At 41.1% G+C, this 12,950-nt stretch overlaps 1 protein-coding gene across 7 annotated transcripts in view; it reads right to left on the bottom strand.

Annotated features, from left to right (window-relative positions):
- lrch1 (leucine-rich repeats and calponin homology (CH) domain containing 1) overlaps positions 1 to 12,950 on the bottom strand; it is an 89,133-nt gene that overhangs the window by 31,457 nt on the left and 44,726 nt on the right. For all 7 annotated transcript variants that reach the window (XM_069155151.1, XM_069155153.1, XM_069155147.1 and 4 more), the window contains exons 5-10: positions 12,930 to 12,950; positions 12,308 to 12,438; positions 5,939 to 6,026; positions 4,796 to 4,901; positions 2,793 to 2,908; positions 349 to 419 (exon numbers count right to left, since the gene is read on the bottom strand). The exon at positions 12,930 to 12,950 is cut by the window's right edge and continues 116 nt beyond it. In XM_069155151.1, coding sequence (XP_069011252.1) covers positions 349 to 419; positions 2,793 to 2,908; positions 4,796 to 4,901; positions 5,939 to 6,026; positions 12,308 to 12,438; positions 12,930 to 12,950 — 533 coding nt within the window. The remainder of the gene's footprint in view (positions 1 to 348; positions 420 to 2,792; positions 2,909 to 4,795; positions 4,902 to 5,938; positions 6,027 to 12,307; positions 12,439 to 12,929) is intronic.

Raw genomic sequence — 12,950 nt, 5'->3', positions numbered from 1 at the left:
TCAATGATCAAAGTTATAAAATGTTTCATATAAATGCAGTTCAGAAAAGATTAGAAACCTACAATAAACAAATATGTAAAATTAGAAGTTGCAGTTATTAAAAAAGCTTCTAACATTCAGCGCCATGTGAACATCAGAGGTCATTTAAAGGCATTTTATAAAGGTCCAAACTAAACACTGCATGTAAACATGATGACCGCTCTTTTTAAAAATCTTAGCAACATGATTTACTTTTTAATGTAAATCTTAGTTTGAAAAGTAACTCTTGCTGTGGGATGGAGTGAAAAGTAAAACAGTTGTAGTGGAGTAAAGGTGAACAAGAGAAAACGTCCAGAAGTTACAACTCACGTTTGCTCCGTTGGCCAGTGCGAGTCTTCTTCTATCCTGAGGGGCTCGTCGAAGTCTGCCGCCGTCCGACCCTGAACACACAAACACACATCAGCAACAGCTGCGGCGGTCACGTGGTCCACACACGCTCACTCGGCCTTTGGCCAAAAGTCAGAGATGTCACCACCATCCCCTCTGTACAATAAAAAAAACTGTTTATCTGTTCCTCTTTATTCGTCTCTTCCAGATGCTGAAATGGACGGAAACAACAGGCTGAACTGTCTGCAAAGAGTTGCTATTAAATTCACAGCAATAAATCCACTGTGTCACAGTCCAACAAGCACGGAGCACCCCCGAATATGGACTTCACACATATAGAGTATAAACACGTCTTATTATTATTGTATAATTATCATAAAAACAATATAGGATTCATGTCTGACTGTCTTTGAATCCGATTCAATTGGTCCATGACGGATCAGAAAAGGATTCCGTATAAAATCCAACTAAAAGATTTCTCCGAGCTTAATTAGAGAGAGATGTAACATTTGGAGTCCACTGCACAACAAAAACAGCTTCAAACACGGCAGGTGGAAGTTTTAGCAAACGTTCACTTCAGATTAGAGTGTCGACCTCATGACTGCTCCTCACATGTTTGATGATGTTCAGATGATCCGGGTGGATTTAGGAATCAATGATGTGCATTTCCGAAGAACCGGTGAACAAATCAACATCATCAGACTCTTCAGCTCTTTGTTTTGTGTTGCGTCATTATTGGGTCACAGCTGTGTCTCCACGGTGACACACAGGCTCAGTGTGTGATGTAACCGTCTGTAACAGGAGCGTCTCTCTACACTGTGAAAACTTCAATAACACGCGGGCAGACCTGAACTCATGATGGAGAGAGTTGGGCTTAATTTGATTTGCATTAAAATGATTCAGTTATCAAAGGAGGAAATGGTGACGCTAAACAGCCGGGTTTCTCTCAGTGTAAACATCACCGTCTTTAATGAACAAACACATCCTGTCAGTGAGGAGTCACATGATTTGAACCTCGAAGCGACTTCCAGGGGAAGTGTTTAAATGATCCCAATGAAAGTCAATGTATCCTGATCACTTTCAATGTTAATACGCGATTGATGACGGACCGACGAAGTTCTGTTAACGCGAGTTCTTGATTTAGGGAACGCAGGAAAACTAATCTTTACTTTCTCCTTCACACTGTCAGCTTCCAACTTCTTATCAACTCAAAATGTCACTTGATCTCATAAATTAATCTGACCAATTTATGTCCTTAACTCATTAAATTAAGTTATTTAGAAGCATCAATAATAATTGGCTTCAAAATAACTTCCCAGCATGCATTGGATTCAGGTAAAAATTCCCCTGGTCAAAGCCGGTCCGTGTTGAAGTCTGTTCTGTGACCTGCGTTCATGTAAACTGTGTCTGTTAGTGATGCAGCAGAAGCTGTGATGAGGGACGAACTTCGACATCCAGGCTCATCAGTCTAACTTCATCCCTCTCTGCAGCGCCCCCTGGTGTGTGGACGCCTGCATCTACCGTTTGTTTACAGGAGAAGAGTTGTTCATTAAAAAACAAAAACAATAGACTGCTTCCATACAAATTTAGGTCTCAAAATGATTATCAATTTGTAAGCTACCGATATATGAAATTAGAAGTTTGGCAAATCAGATGATATGAGCAGCTGTAAATTGTTGCGACGTCACCCAAACAAACAGTCGCTCCACTCCTCCATGTTCTATTCAGAATTTGAATCCTCTCAGTTTGTGATTTCATTCTTGTAAATGTGTTCATTTCAGCCGTCTGAGGAATATTATGATGGTTCAACTCAAGCACACTGCAGATTGCCGTTTTATGAGTCATATTTATGATATGTTTTTTGTTGTTGTTTTTAATGGAGATGATCCAATTCAGTAATTTGTTTTTATATCTACTGGTACAAGTGTCTTCTTCTATCTAAACCACTGAGCATGGGTCTGTGATGTTTCCGTGAGAAGTTATTCAGCATTAAAGGGACAAAATCAAATCAGGAGGAAATAGGCCCAAAAGCGCTCGTGCAGAGAGAAATTGTAAAATTATGAAATAAAATTTGATTGTAGCTTGAAAGAAGTTAAAAGAAGCAAAACATGTGCATGAACCCAAATCCTAAAGACGTGTCTGTTTTACAGTGCAGCTGCTGAGGCGGTTCAAGACAAATCAACTGACTAAACTGAAGTCTAAACGTAAATTAAACTCACATGAACAAACATAAAGTGACAATTTAGGCGCCATTTAAAAAAATAACCTCCGACTCCTGGAGACCGACTGACGCTGGAATAACATAACAGTTTTATATAACTGCAATCAGAGAGGGGCATTATTCATGAAGTGAAGCATTTAGTGCATCAATCTTTGATCATCCCCGAGCGAAGCACTCAGAGGAGAACTGCAACGGGAGATCTTGCCTTGATGTAGTTGATGAAGCGAGTGCTGAGCGCAGAGTCTCTGTAGCTGAACTGGTCCTTCAGGGCCTCCGTAGGACTCTCCTCGATCAGGCGGACCGAGTCGGAGTTTGGGTCGGCTGAAAAGGAGGAAACGTTAAATTGGCTTGAACCGACGTGTTGGAGTCTTCAGCTTTGTCCAAAATCACTCCCTAGTTATTATTTTGTTAATGATGCATAATCGGTGTGTTTGTGACATTTACGGTCCACAAACTGTCCTCAAGAACGTCCTCAGTGGAACATTTAAAGCAGCGTTCGTGTAAAAAAACTATTTTCTGCAAACAATTCCGCAACTTGTAGAGAGCCAGATCGATACGGACGTTTTTGGGCCGATATCGATACCGACAGCACAAAGTAAATACATTCGTCCATCCGTCCGTCTGTCTGTCCGTCCATCTGTCTGTCCGTCCACTCACATTTATCTCAGTTATCCCTCAAATGTAGTTTTATAACACTTCCCACACTTGTAACAAAGATCTGCGATGACGGCAGGATATTTGACAGGTTGATGTCCGCACTGACACCAGTGCACTGAAACAGGGAACTTCACTGGAAATGTACTTCCAGTGAAAACCAGCTGATCTCAGCGCTGTGCAGAAGAACTGATCCGCTGATGTTTCAGACTGCTGGAGAAGAAAAGTCTCTTAAGTTCCTCGATGTGAACTGAATGCAGCCAGAGGTTCCGTATTACTGTGTTCCAAATGGCGTACCTACGTACTAACACGTACTATTCGCACTAAGTGCATCGGTGCGTTCACACTGTCGAGTACGGAAACATGCAGTGTGCTACAAGTGCACTCGGAACGTTCACAACCTTTTTGCGACGGACACTTTTCACACTCGACCGCCGCCGTCTTGGTTACGAAGCAGAAAAAGGAGGGAAAACCGACACACAGCATTTTCAAACTGCTGTTGGACGGCATCGGTGTGTTTAGTGTGCGTGTTTTAAACGTGTTAATTTCTGGGTAAAATAATTCAAATCAGCTCATATGTTGGCAGGCGATGCATTCAAATGTTCCGCAGAACGGCGGCGTGCGATTTGAGACCGCAGCGCTCTGTCAAGTAAGAGTACCAACATGTCAGAGAACTATGAGAGCGTACCGACGGCAGGAACACGTGTTGTATGTTTTAACAGTAAAGAGGATTCAATAGAAAAAATGGTGTCAGATTGAAGGATGTATGTATTTTGGTGAAACACAGTTAAGAGATTGTTAGGAGATCAAACTAACCTAAACAGCTCTCTTTCCACTCAGCTCAGTTAATGTGACCCTCATTCAGCTCTAACCTAATTAAGGCTGATTGAAGTCTATTTAAACTGTGTGTCTGGGGAGCTGCTGCTGTTTTTTAATAGAGCTTGACAGCCCAGATACTCTTAACACACACACACACACACACACACACACACACACACACACACATGTTAGAAAGCAAAGCTGCAAAAAAGGTCTGTTTCTACGCTGCTGTTTCTTAAGCTGAAGCTATCAGGATCAGGATAGTTTGGTTCCAGGGAGAAAAGAAGAGCAAAGTGGAAATGTTAAAAATCAAGTTGAAATGCGTACAATGAAGTTGAAGTGTTGTATGCCTGGAACCAAAACTGAAAGTTTGACTTTATTCTGGAAATGCAAAATAAAAATAAATTCTTCCTTCTCTCAATGTTTCCCTTAACGGGGCCGTAACACTCCGTCCGTTGTGTCTCTGCTGTAATAAGTCTTTTTTGCACTTCAGGTCTATTTTACTTTGTTTTACTCGGTTATCTGGTGTGTACGTGTATTTGGCTCCGAGCGCTTCCGCAGCACAGATGACCGACACCTCAATACTGCTCCTGAACGCAACCTGTGACAGATGGAGCTCTGAAGCGTCTGTGTGGACACAGTGGGACAGTTCGCTGTGTCCACAGCATCGGCAGGATATCCACAGAGGTGTGTGTGTGTGTGTGTGTGTGTGTGTGTGTGTGTGTGTGTGTGTACCTGTCAGGGAGCTGATGTGTTCGCTGGAGTCGTCTTTGCTGATTCCTTCCTCCTCTGTGATGTGGCTCATTGGCACGTTAAGACTCAGACTGTCTTCATCTGATGGCTACAACAAACAACAAACAACAACTTTGTTCTCAACTGAATCCAAAACTGTGTCCAAAAACAGTCCACTTAGATAAGAGCGCTACTAAAGATTATTTATATTATGGAAAAACCTGCATATTATTTTCTTGATCAATCATTTGATCAATAAAATGGCAGAAAATAAGAACAGTTATAATGTACTTCAGCGCAGAAATGTTTATTAAATTGACACTTTTGAGCAGTCCTAATCCAGGGGATATTAAATTTCACATATGTCAAATAAAATGATCAAATCCTCACATATATCAAGCTGATATCATTTAATTACTAAGTAGTTTTGCATAAAAATGACTGAAAGGATTGTTTACAGGTCTAATTTCATGTGGTTATTAGAACATTAAATATCAGCCAATAAGCAGATTTTATTTTCAAACTTTGAAGTATCAGACTTAAAACTCAACATTATTTTGTCTGCAGCTGCGGTTTAATTTATAATAATACAATTATTGCTCTGCAGAATGACCTGCTCTAAATACAACATGCTGTTTAACAAACTTACAGTTCTGTTGATAAAAGGAACAGAGTTTCTGCTGAAAATCGAATGATGTTAAATTTAGAATCAGAGATAACTCAGAAATCATTAAAAAAAAAAAGAAAAAGAATTTAAGAATATCTTAGTTTTCCTTTGCAGAAACAGCGTAACAGTAAGTGACTGCTAAAAAAAAAAAAAATCCTTTAATGTCGCTGCCCTCAGACGGATCCACTGACGAGAAGGACGCCGTGTAAAAATAATTGTGTCCCACATATGAAAAAAAAAAAAACTTGTGAAAAGGAGGACACATTTAAAAAGAAAAAGAAATGTGAACTGCTCCGCATCTGAAAACAAGACGATCTTCTGCAGGTTAAACTGTGGACGTTAAATATCAGACCGTATCGCTCTGTCTGTAATAAACAAATATGCACATTAACGAACAGCTACATGACATCGGTTAAAACAGAAAGGCAGAAAGACACAAAGCTACAAAAGGCACACACGCTCCAACACACTCTCGTTACCTCCGTAGCAGACAGTCTCTTGTCTCCGTTGTCGCTGCCGACTCCTGAGTCGCTGTCCTGCTTCTTCTGCTGCTCCATGTCCTCCACGCTGCAGACACACAACAGGTCACACACCTGACACGCACACAGGAGGAGGGCGCACGTGTGTGTGTGTGTGTGTGTGTGTGTGTGTGTGTGTGTGTGTGTGTGTGTGTGTGTGTGTGGTGGTGGTGGTGGTGGTGGTGGGGGGGGGGGGGGGGGCTACAGTACAGAGCGAGACAGTGAAAGAGAGAGAGTCTGACCCCCTTCTCTGACACTCAGGAAGGCTGCGTTCACACTCCTCTGTAAATCTGCATCTCCAGCTCAGACCTGATCGTCAGCTGAATCTGAACTGACCCGCTGAAGCAGATGGATCATTTTATACTTACGTTTCTATCTTTGAAATATCATTAGAAATGAATGCAGCAGTTCTCGAAGAACGGGGCCAGTGTGTGTGTGTGTGTGTGTGGGGGGGGGGGGGGGGGGGGGCTGTAATCTCTTCAGCTTCTCTCTGGGGTTATGGAGGCTGCTTTGTGTCTGTGTCTTTAAGACACACTGGTATCACTGGCTCTCTCTTCTGATTGGTTGACTCTTGTCTGAGTGACGTACACTCAGGCCAACCTGTCGGTCTTACACTTCGTTACCTCTGCGATGGAATAAGCGCTCTGTGTGTTCCTCTGTGTAAACAGTTTGACAAGCCATGCTGAGGGCGGACAGTTTGTGACATCACAAACTTAAGGAAGTCTAAACGGCACAGCTGCTACATATGGGCTGCAAGCATTTATCTGTGTACTGAGTTCTGAAAATGTTATAGTATTTATTTAGCAGCTAAACCTGCTTTATGAAAGAAAAAAGGAAAACGGATTTTATACAGTATTGGATCTTTAAATAAAATTTACCATGACTTATAAAAGTTTAGCAACCACTTCATCAGCATGACCTGGACCCAAGCGGCAACCAACGTCACCCGTTGGTTTGTGAATGGCCGTTATGAAGCCTCGAGTTCAGAATTTGGCCGGCGCCATCTTGCTCGTTCGGAGCGTGACCATATTTGGGCAGCGAACGGGGGATATGCCTCAATCTGATTGGAAACCTGGCGATACTATGTCCCGCCCATCGATAGCTGTAACCTGACTGCACCACAGGCCTGTCAATCAAACAGACACGCCCCCAAAACATTTTTTTTTTTTTTAACGTGTATTTCATCATCAATGACGGGATTATTTTCAGATGGACCACCGGAAAACTAAAAGAAAGGAGCGACTTTGACTAACAACACCAAAATAACTTGTGGAAAAATTGTATTGACTTAATTTGATTAAATTAACTTAATTTAATTTAATTTAATGAGACTCCTTGAATGGGAGTCTATGTAGCTGGATGTTTTTTGGAGCCGACCTCTAGTGGCACTCGGTGGTACTGCAGCTTAAGGCACTTCCGCATCGGCCTAATTTTTCAGACCCAGAAGTAAAATTGACAGGAGCTCATTATGAGTTACCAATACTATAATAACAATAACATGAAATTATTTTACAGCACAGCCGACAAAAACAAGATAAGAACTGAAAAAGGTTTTCAGCTCAACGTTTTACAAAAATAGATCAAAGTCACACACGAGGACGTAAAACATTTAGGTGAGTTTAAGACGGCGTGTGAACGCAGCCTTGTGGCAGTCTCCAAGCAACTGAACAATAATTTGTGTTGTAATTGCTCACACATTTGCACATATGGGATTTTCTCGGGCTAAATTACCCTCCCGTGAACAATATTCCCTCTCCTCCCCTCCACTTGATCATTTATTCTACAGTTTCTGTGTCGCTTCATAACATACAACGACGCTCACGTTCAGGTCTCCTCTCTGTGACATCCATAGGTGTGGTGCTTGTCAAAGTGAGGAAATAACAAGTTCATCTTTTTATTAATCTGGTTGAAATTCATTGACATTTTCAAGTGCTTGAAGATCCCATCTTCTCTAAAGTGTATGTCGTGGAAAAGAGCCAATAACAACAAAAGTTGCCACCTGGACATTTATGGTGTAACGGTTGATTCATGACGTGAATCAACTGCAGTAACAGTCTGATCTGCTTCTTTTTGCCCCGTTACACATTAATACAAACACAACACTTCCTGTTTGTGTTTCAAATCAAAAGTCTTCTGGTCTTCCTCTTTATTTCTTAACAAGGCTTTTATTGTGAAACATCTGCAGGAAGCTGTTGTGACTGAAATCGGACTTTAACACTTTAGATGAGTAATCCTTAAACGGTGGCTGAACATAGCAGCATTATATTGTTGACTTTATTAAATTAAAGCCATAGAAATATACATTACTGACCATGTATGTAAACTGGCCACCTGCAGGTAACATTGATTACAGCAGTTAAAACCAATCACAGGTGCACACCCCTGGTGACCTCTGACCCCTCCATCACCGACTGATGATACTCATCATGTAAGAGCCAAAAAAAAGACACATTTAAGAGCCTGACAGTAAATGTAACGTCCTGTGTTGTTTTATTTTGGCGGGGCAACAGCAGACAAACACTCTTGCTTCCTCCAGGTGGACGGTAAACTGTGCCTCGCTGTGTTTCACTCTTAGCTGGTTTTCTTTTAAGGTCGTTTCGTTAATGGGGTTTTAAAAATAGCAGCGATCTGTTCACGGCTTCGTCTGAAGAAAGAGAACAACGCTTCCACAACCTTCCTACCATCATCTCTCATTTCTATCTTCATCCATTTCATTGTTTCTTTATTGCCAGTTCATTTCCTCATCCCATTTTCTTTATTCATTTACTTTTCTCCTCCCTCCTTTACTTCCTTTCATATTTTTCTTGTTTCTTTCACTTATAATTTCTTCGTTGCGGTGTAACTTGTTTGTTCCTTCTTACTTTGTTGGGTCATGTGATTATTCCCTCCTTTTCCCTTTGTTCTTTCTTTTCTTTTCTTTGTTTCATTCCTTTCTTTCCTCCCATTTCTACAATCATTCCAACAACTGCTTCTTTGTTCCCACATTTATACTCCTACATTTTCTGTCGGCTACTTTCCCCTGTCGCTTAGTTTTTATCGTTCAGCTGGATTCACTCTTTCGTTCCCAGCGACTGTCTTTTTTCCTTCACTGATCAAGTCTTCCTTAATCAGTCACTCAAATAATATCTGACACAGCGATGACTGGATTCTGGCCTGACGTGTCAGCGAACTTCTTCGATGGCAGACAGTCAGTGCGTTAGTGTGACCCAGCGGGGAGCCGCAGGACGGATCGCTTTCAGCTGACTAATGGAGGATTTGGCTCCACTCTGAGAAACTGAGGAAGCTCAGATCACAGACAGCCGAGCTGTTCCAGCAGACAGCGTCGATCCCGCCGCTGAGAGAAATGTTGTTAAAAACCAAAGAAAATAGACGGCTTTGAGGTGATGTAACGCAGCTCTGGCAGCCATGTTGGAGGTCTTCAGTTGAGAAGTTCTGACAGCATTTCTACTTTTTCCCAAAAAAGTTTGGACGCTGTGTAAAATGTAATGCAGTGATTTACAATCACATGAACCCATATTTAATTCAAAATAGACCAAAGACAACGCATCAAATATCAAAACTGAATTTCTTTTTTTTTGGTTTTATGAAAATATCTGCTTAATTTGAATTTAATGCCAGCAACACGTCTCAAAAGAGTTGGGACAGGGTTATGTTTACCGCTGTTTTACGTCACTTATTCTCTTTACAACACTCTGTAAACGTCTGGGAACTGAGGAGACCAGTTGCTGGAGTTTTGGAAGTGAAATGTTCTCACTGCCAGCTTAGCACCCGGACTCTTCTACTACGGAGCCATGCAGTTGAAATATGTGCAGAATGCGCTTCAACACTCTTTTGCTGAAATAAACAAGATCTTCCCTGACAGAGACGTTGTCTGGATGGCAGCACATGTTGCTCCAAAACCTGAATATAACATCCAGCATTAATGGTTTCTTCACATATGTACAAGCTACCCATGACATGTGAACTAAAGCATCCCTGTACCATCACTGATAGCGGCTTTTGAGCCGAGTGCTGGATGGTCCCTCTCCTCTTTAACCCCGAGGATGCAGCGTCCATGATTTCCAAAAATAATCTAAAATTTTGATTTATCAGATCACAGGACAGTTTTCCACTTAACTTAACTTATGTTCGAGCCCAGAGAAGGCATCAGTGTTTCTGGATCATGTTTATATCTGGTTTCTTCTTTGCATGGTGGAGTTTTAACCTGCGTTTGTGGATGCAGCGATGAACCGTGTTCACAGATAATGATTTTCAGAAGTGTTTCTTAGCCCAGAGTATGATTTCCACTAAAGAATTGTGTCTGTTTTTAATGCAGTGCTGCCTGAGGGCCCGGAGATCAAGAACAACCAATAATGTTTTTTTCTGGGCTTGTCCTTTGTGTACAGAGATTTCTCCAGATTCTCTAAATCTTTTAATGATATTAAGTATTGTAGATGATAAAATCCCCAAAGTCTTTGCAATTTTATGATGAGGAACATTATTCTTAGATTGTTGCACTATTTGACCAGAAAGTCTTTCACAGAGTTAGGTTAGGTTAGGTTAGGTAGTTACTTTATTAATCCCCGAGGGGAATTTGTTTTCGCTACAGCAGCATGCAGGAAGCAATAGATAATAATAGAATAATAGAAAGCTATAAAATAGCAGTATTTTTTTTTTTTTAGGTTGGTGAACCTCTCACCATCTTCACTGCTGAGAGACTCTTTCTCTCCGAATGCTCTTTTTAAACCAAATAATGTTCCTGATCTGTTGCCAATTAACCTAATTAGTTGTTAGATTTTCCACCAGGTGTTTCTTTTTTTACGTTACATACTTTTCCAGTCTTTTGTTGACCCTGTTGCAACTTTTTTAAAGATGTGTTGCTGCCATCAAACTCAAAATGAGCATATGTTTTTCATTTCTGTTTCAACATTTGATATGTTGTCTTTGGTCTATTTTCAATTGAATATGGGTTTATGTGATTTGCAAATCATTGCATTCTGTTTTTAATTTACATTTTAGTGTCCCAGCTTTTTTTGGAAACAGGGTTGAAAAAATAACCTGAAAATCTCAAGTTCAGAACAAATATGATCCATTTCTGACTATTTTCACCCACCAACTGATGTTACCGCTCAGCAGAACGGTAGTTTAGTTATTAGATCGCGTCTTTGTATTTGTATTTGTAGGAAGCGGACTTGTGAGTTTGCAAGTCAACAAAACTAAGATAAACAACTTTTCTTTTAGGTTAAATGAGCGACATCTTTACAGGCTACGAATTGTACGGACAGTTTTGGAGACCATCGTGCAGCTTTTGAGCCGAACCTGTAACCAGCAGCAGCACATTACTGCGGCAAGAAACCAAACACACACACACACATCTCGAAGACAATCAGAGGCCTGGGCTATGAAGCAGGTTTTGTGGTTACCGTGGTAACTTTTAACCCTGTATTATAAACGTAATAAAGCACCGCCTACGAACCGAGCAATTCTCACCACTCATAGAAGATCTCGTGGAGTGAGACTTCTGTGGAGGGCAGAGTGTTCAGAGAACGACAAACCTCGTTGGCTTTCTCTGACGACTTTTGTACGAGAGATTAAGGTTCCATTTCATGGAATACGTCATCCTACGACTCAGACTGATCGAAGTACTAAAGCCTTGTACTTGTACAAGATATGACAGTAAGCCTATTTACCGCTTTGAATTAAGTTTTTATATCCGTTTCTTATTTGCTCCGCGGTCCGTTTGACACATGCCGGGGTAGCAGCTTAACGAATATGAATAAAGTGGTCACACACGCCATAAGATCACATCTGAGCAACACATTAAATTAATGGAATGTAATTACAGCAGTGATATTATAAACCCTGTTAACTTCCTTCATTTGGTAGCTGCAGATAATTTTAGCCTGGATTCTGTATTAACTTCTTCGAATGTGTCTGATATTCTTGTTTGATCTAACGTTTGTAAAAGTAGTGGTTACGGGATGTAACTCCAGCTCTATGAGGACGTGTGCAGCCTCGATGGGGATTAATTAATGGTGCAGTCCGTTAGAGGGTGCAGCATGTAGGATATATAATATGGCGCCCTGTTGCCAGTTTGCTTGTCCATGTTTTTGATTGGTCATGTAATTGCAAACCCCTCCCCCTTTTTATGTGAAGACCTTCCTAGATAGTTTGGGAAAACCTGGCCTGACCCAAGCCTAACTACGTACTGAGTGAAATGACATTTTGATATCAGAACACTTTTAGAACAAATAGTCTTTAAAAATCCGGGTTGGGGGGGATCGAAGTGATGCACTGCAGCAGAAGATGATATGAAAGAAGTAGGGTGGTGACGTTACCGCAGTGACTGACCTGCCAGCGGTGGGCCGTGATAGGCTGAGGCGCTCGATGACAGGCAGGTAGAGAGAGTCGGGCATCTTCTCACTGCGACACGCCTCAATACTCAGATACTTGAATATGTGGACTTTACCCTTTATACAGATCTGAAACCAAGGAAGAGAGAGATTTAAATTAGATGAAGTACATGTGTATTCAAACTTTTTGTAGCTGGTGCTTAACTCCGAAATAGATATGATATTCTAGATGCTGTGATTTTCATACTATTGTGTAAAAAACAACAACTGTGATTATAGTAAATTAGCAGTTACAGCAAAATCCCATCATGGCCACATGCCAGCTGAATACAGGAATGTCAAGACAAGATGATACAGGTAAAATCAGTATCAATATTTACAATTATATATTTCTGATTCCAACATAACACTAAAACAATACTGTGCAAAACTTTAAGTCACCTAGGTCACAGTAAAGTGGAGAAACTTTAGAAGATTTGTTTCAGAATTGTTATCAAATACAAAGAAAGGTGAGAAGAATGTGTGTGTGTGTGTGTGTGTGTGTGTGTGTGTGTGTGTGTGTGTGTGTGTGTGTGTGTGTGTGTGTGCGTGTGCGTGTGCGTGTGCGTGTGTGCATGCACCTGTGCAGGTGGACTCTGCAG

Source organism: Embiotoca jacksoni, unplaced genomic scaffold, assembly GCF_022577435.1.
Source record: "Embiotoca jacksoni isolate LCO1_2020_lvr unplaced genomic scaffold, fEmbJac1.0.p SCAF_2, whole genome shotgun sequence".
Classification (NCBI taxonomy): domain Eukaryota; kingdom Metazoa; phylum Chordata; class Actinopteri; family Embiotocidae; genus Embiotoca; species Embiotoca jacksoni.
This window is presented reverse-complemented; position numbering and strand designations above follow the sequence as displayed.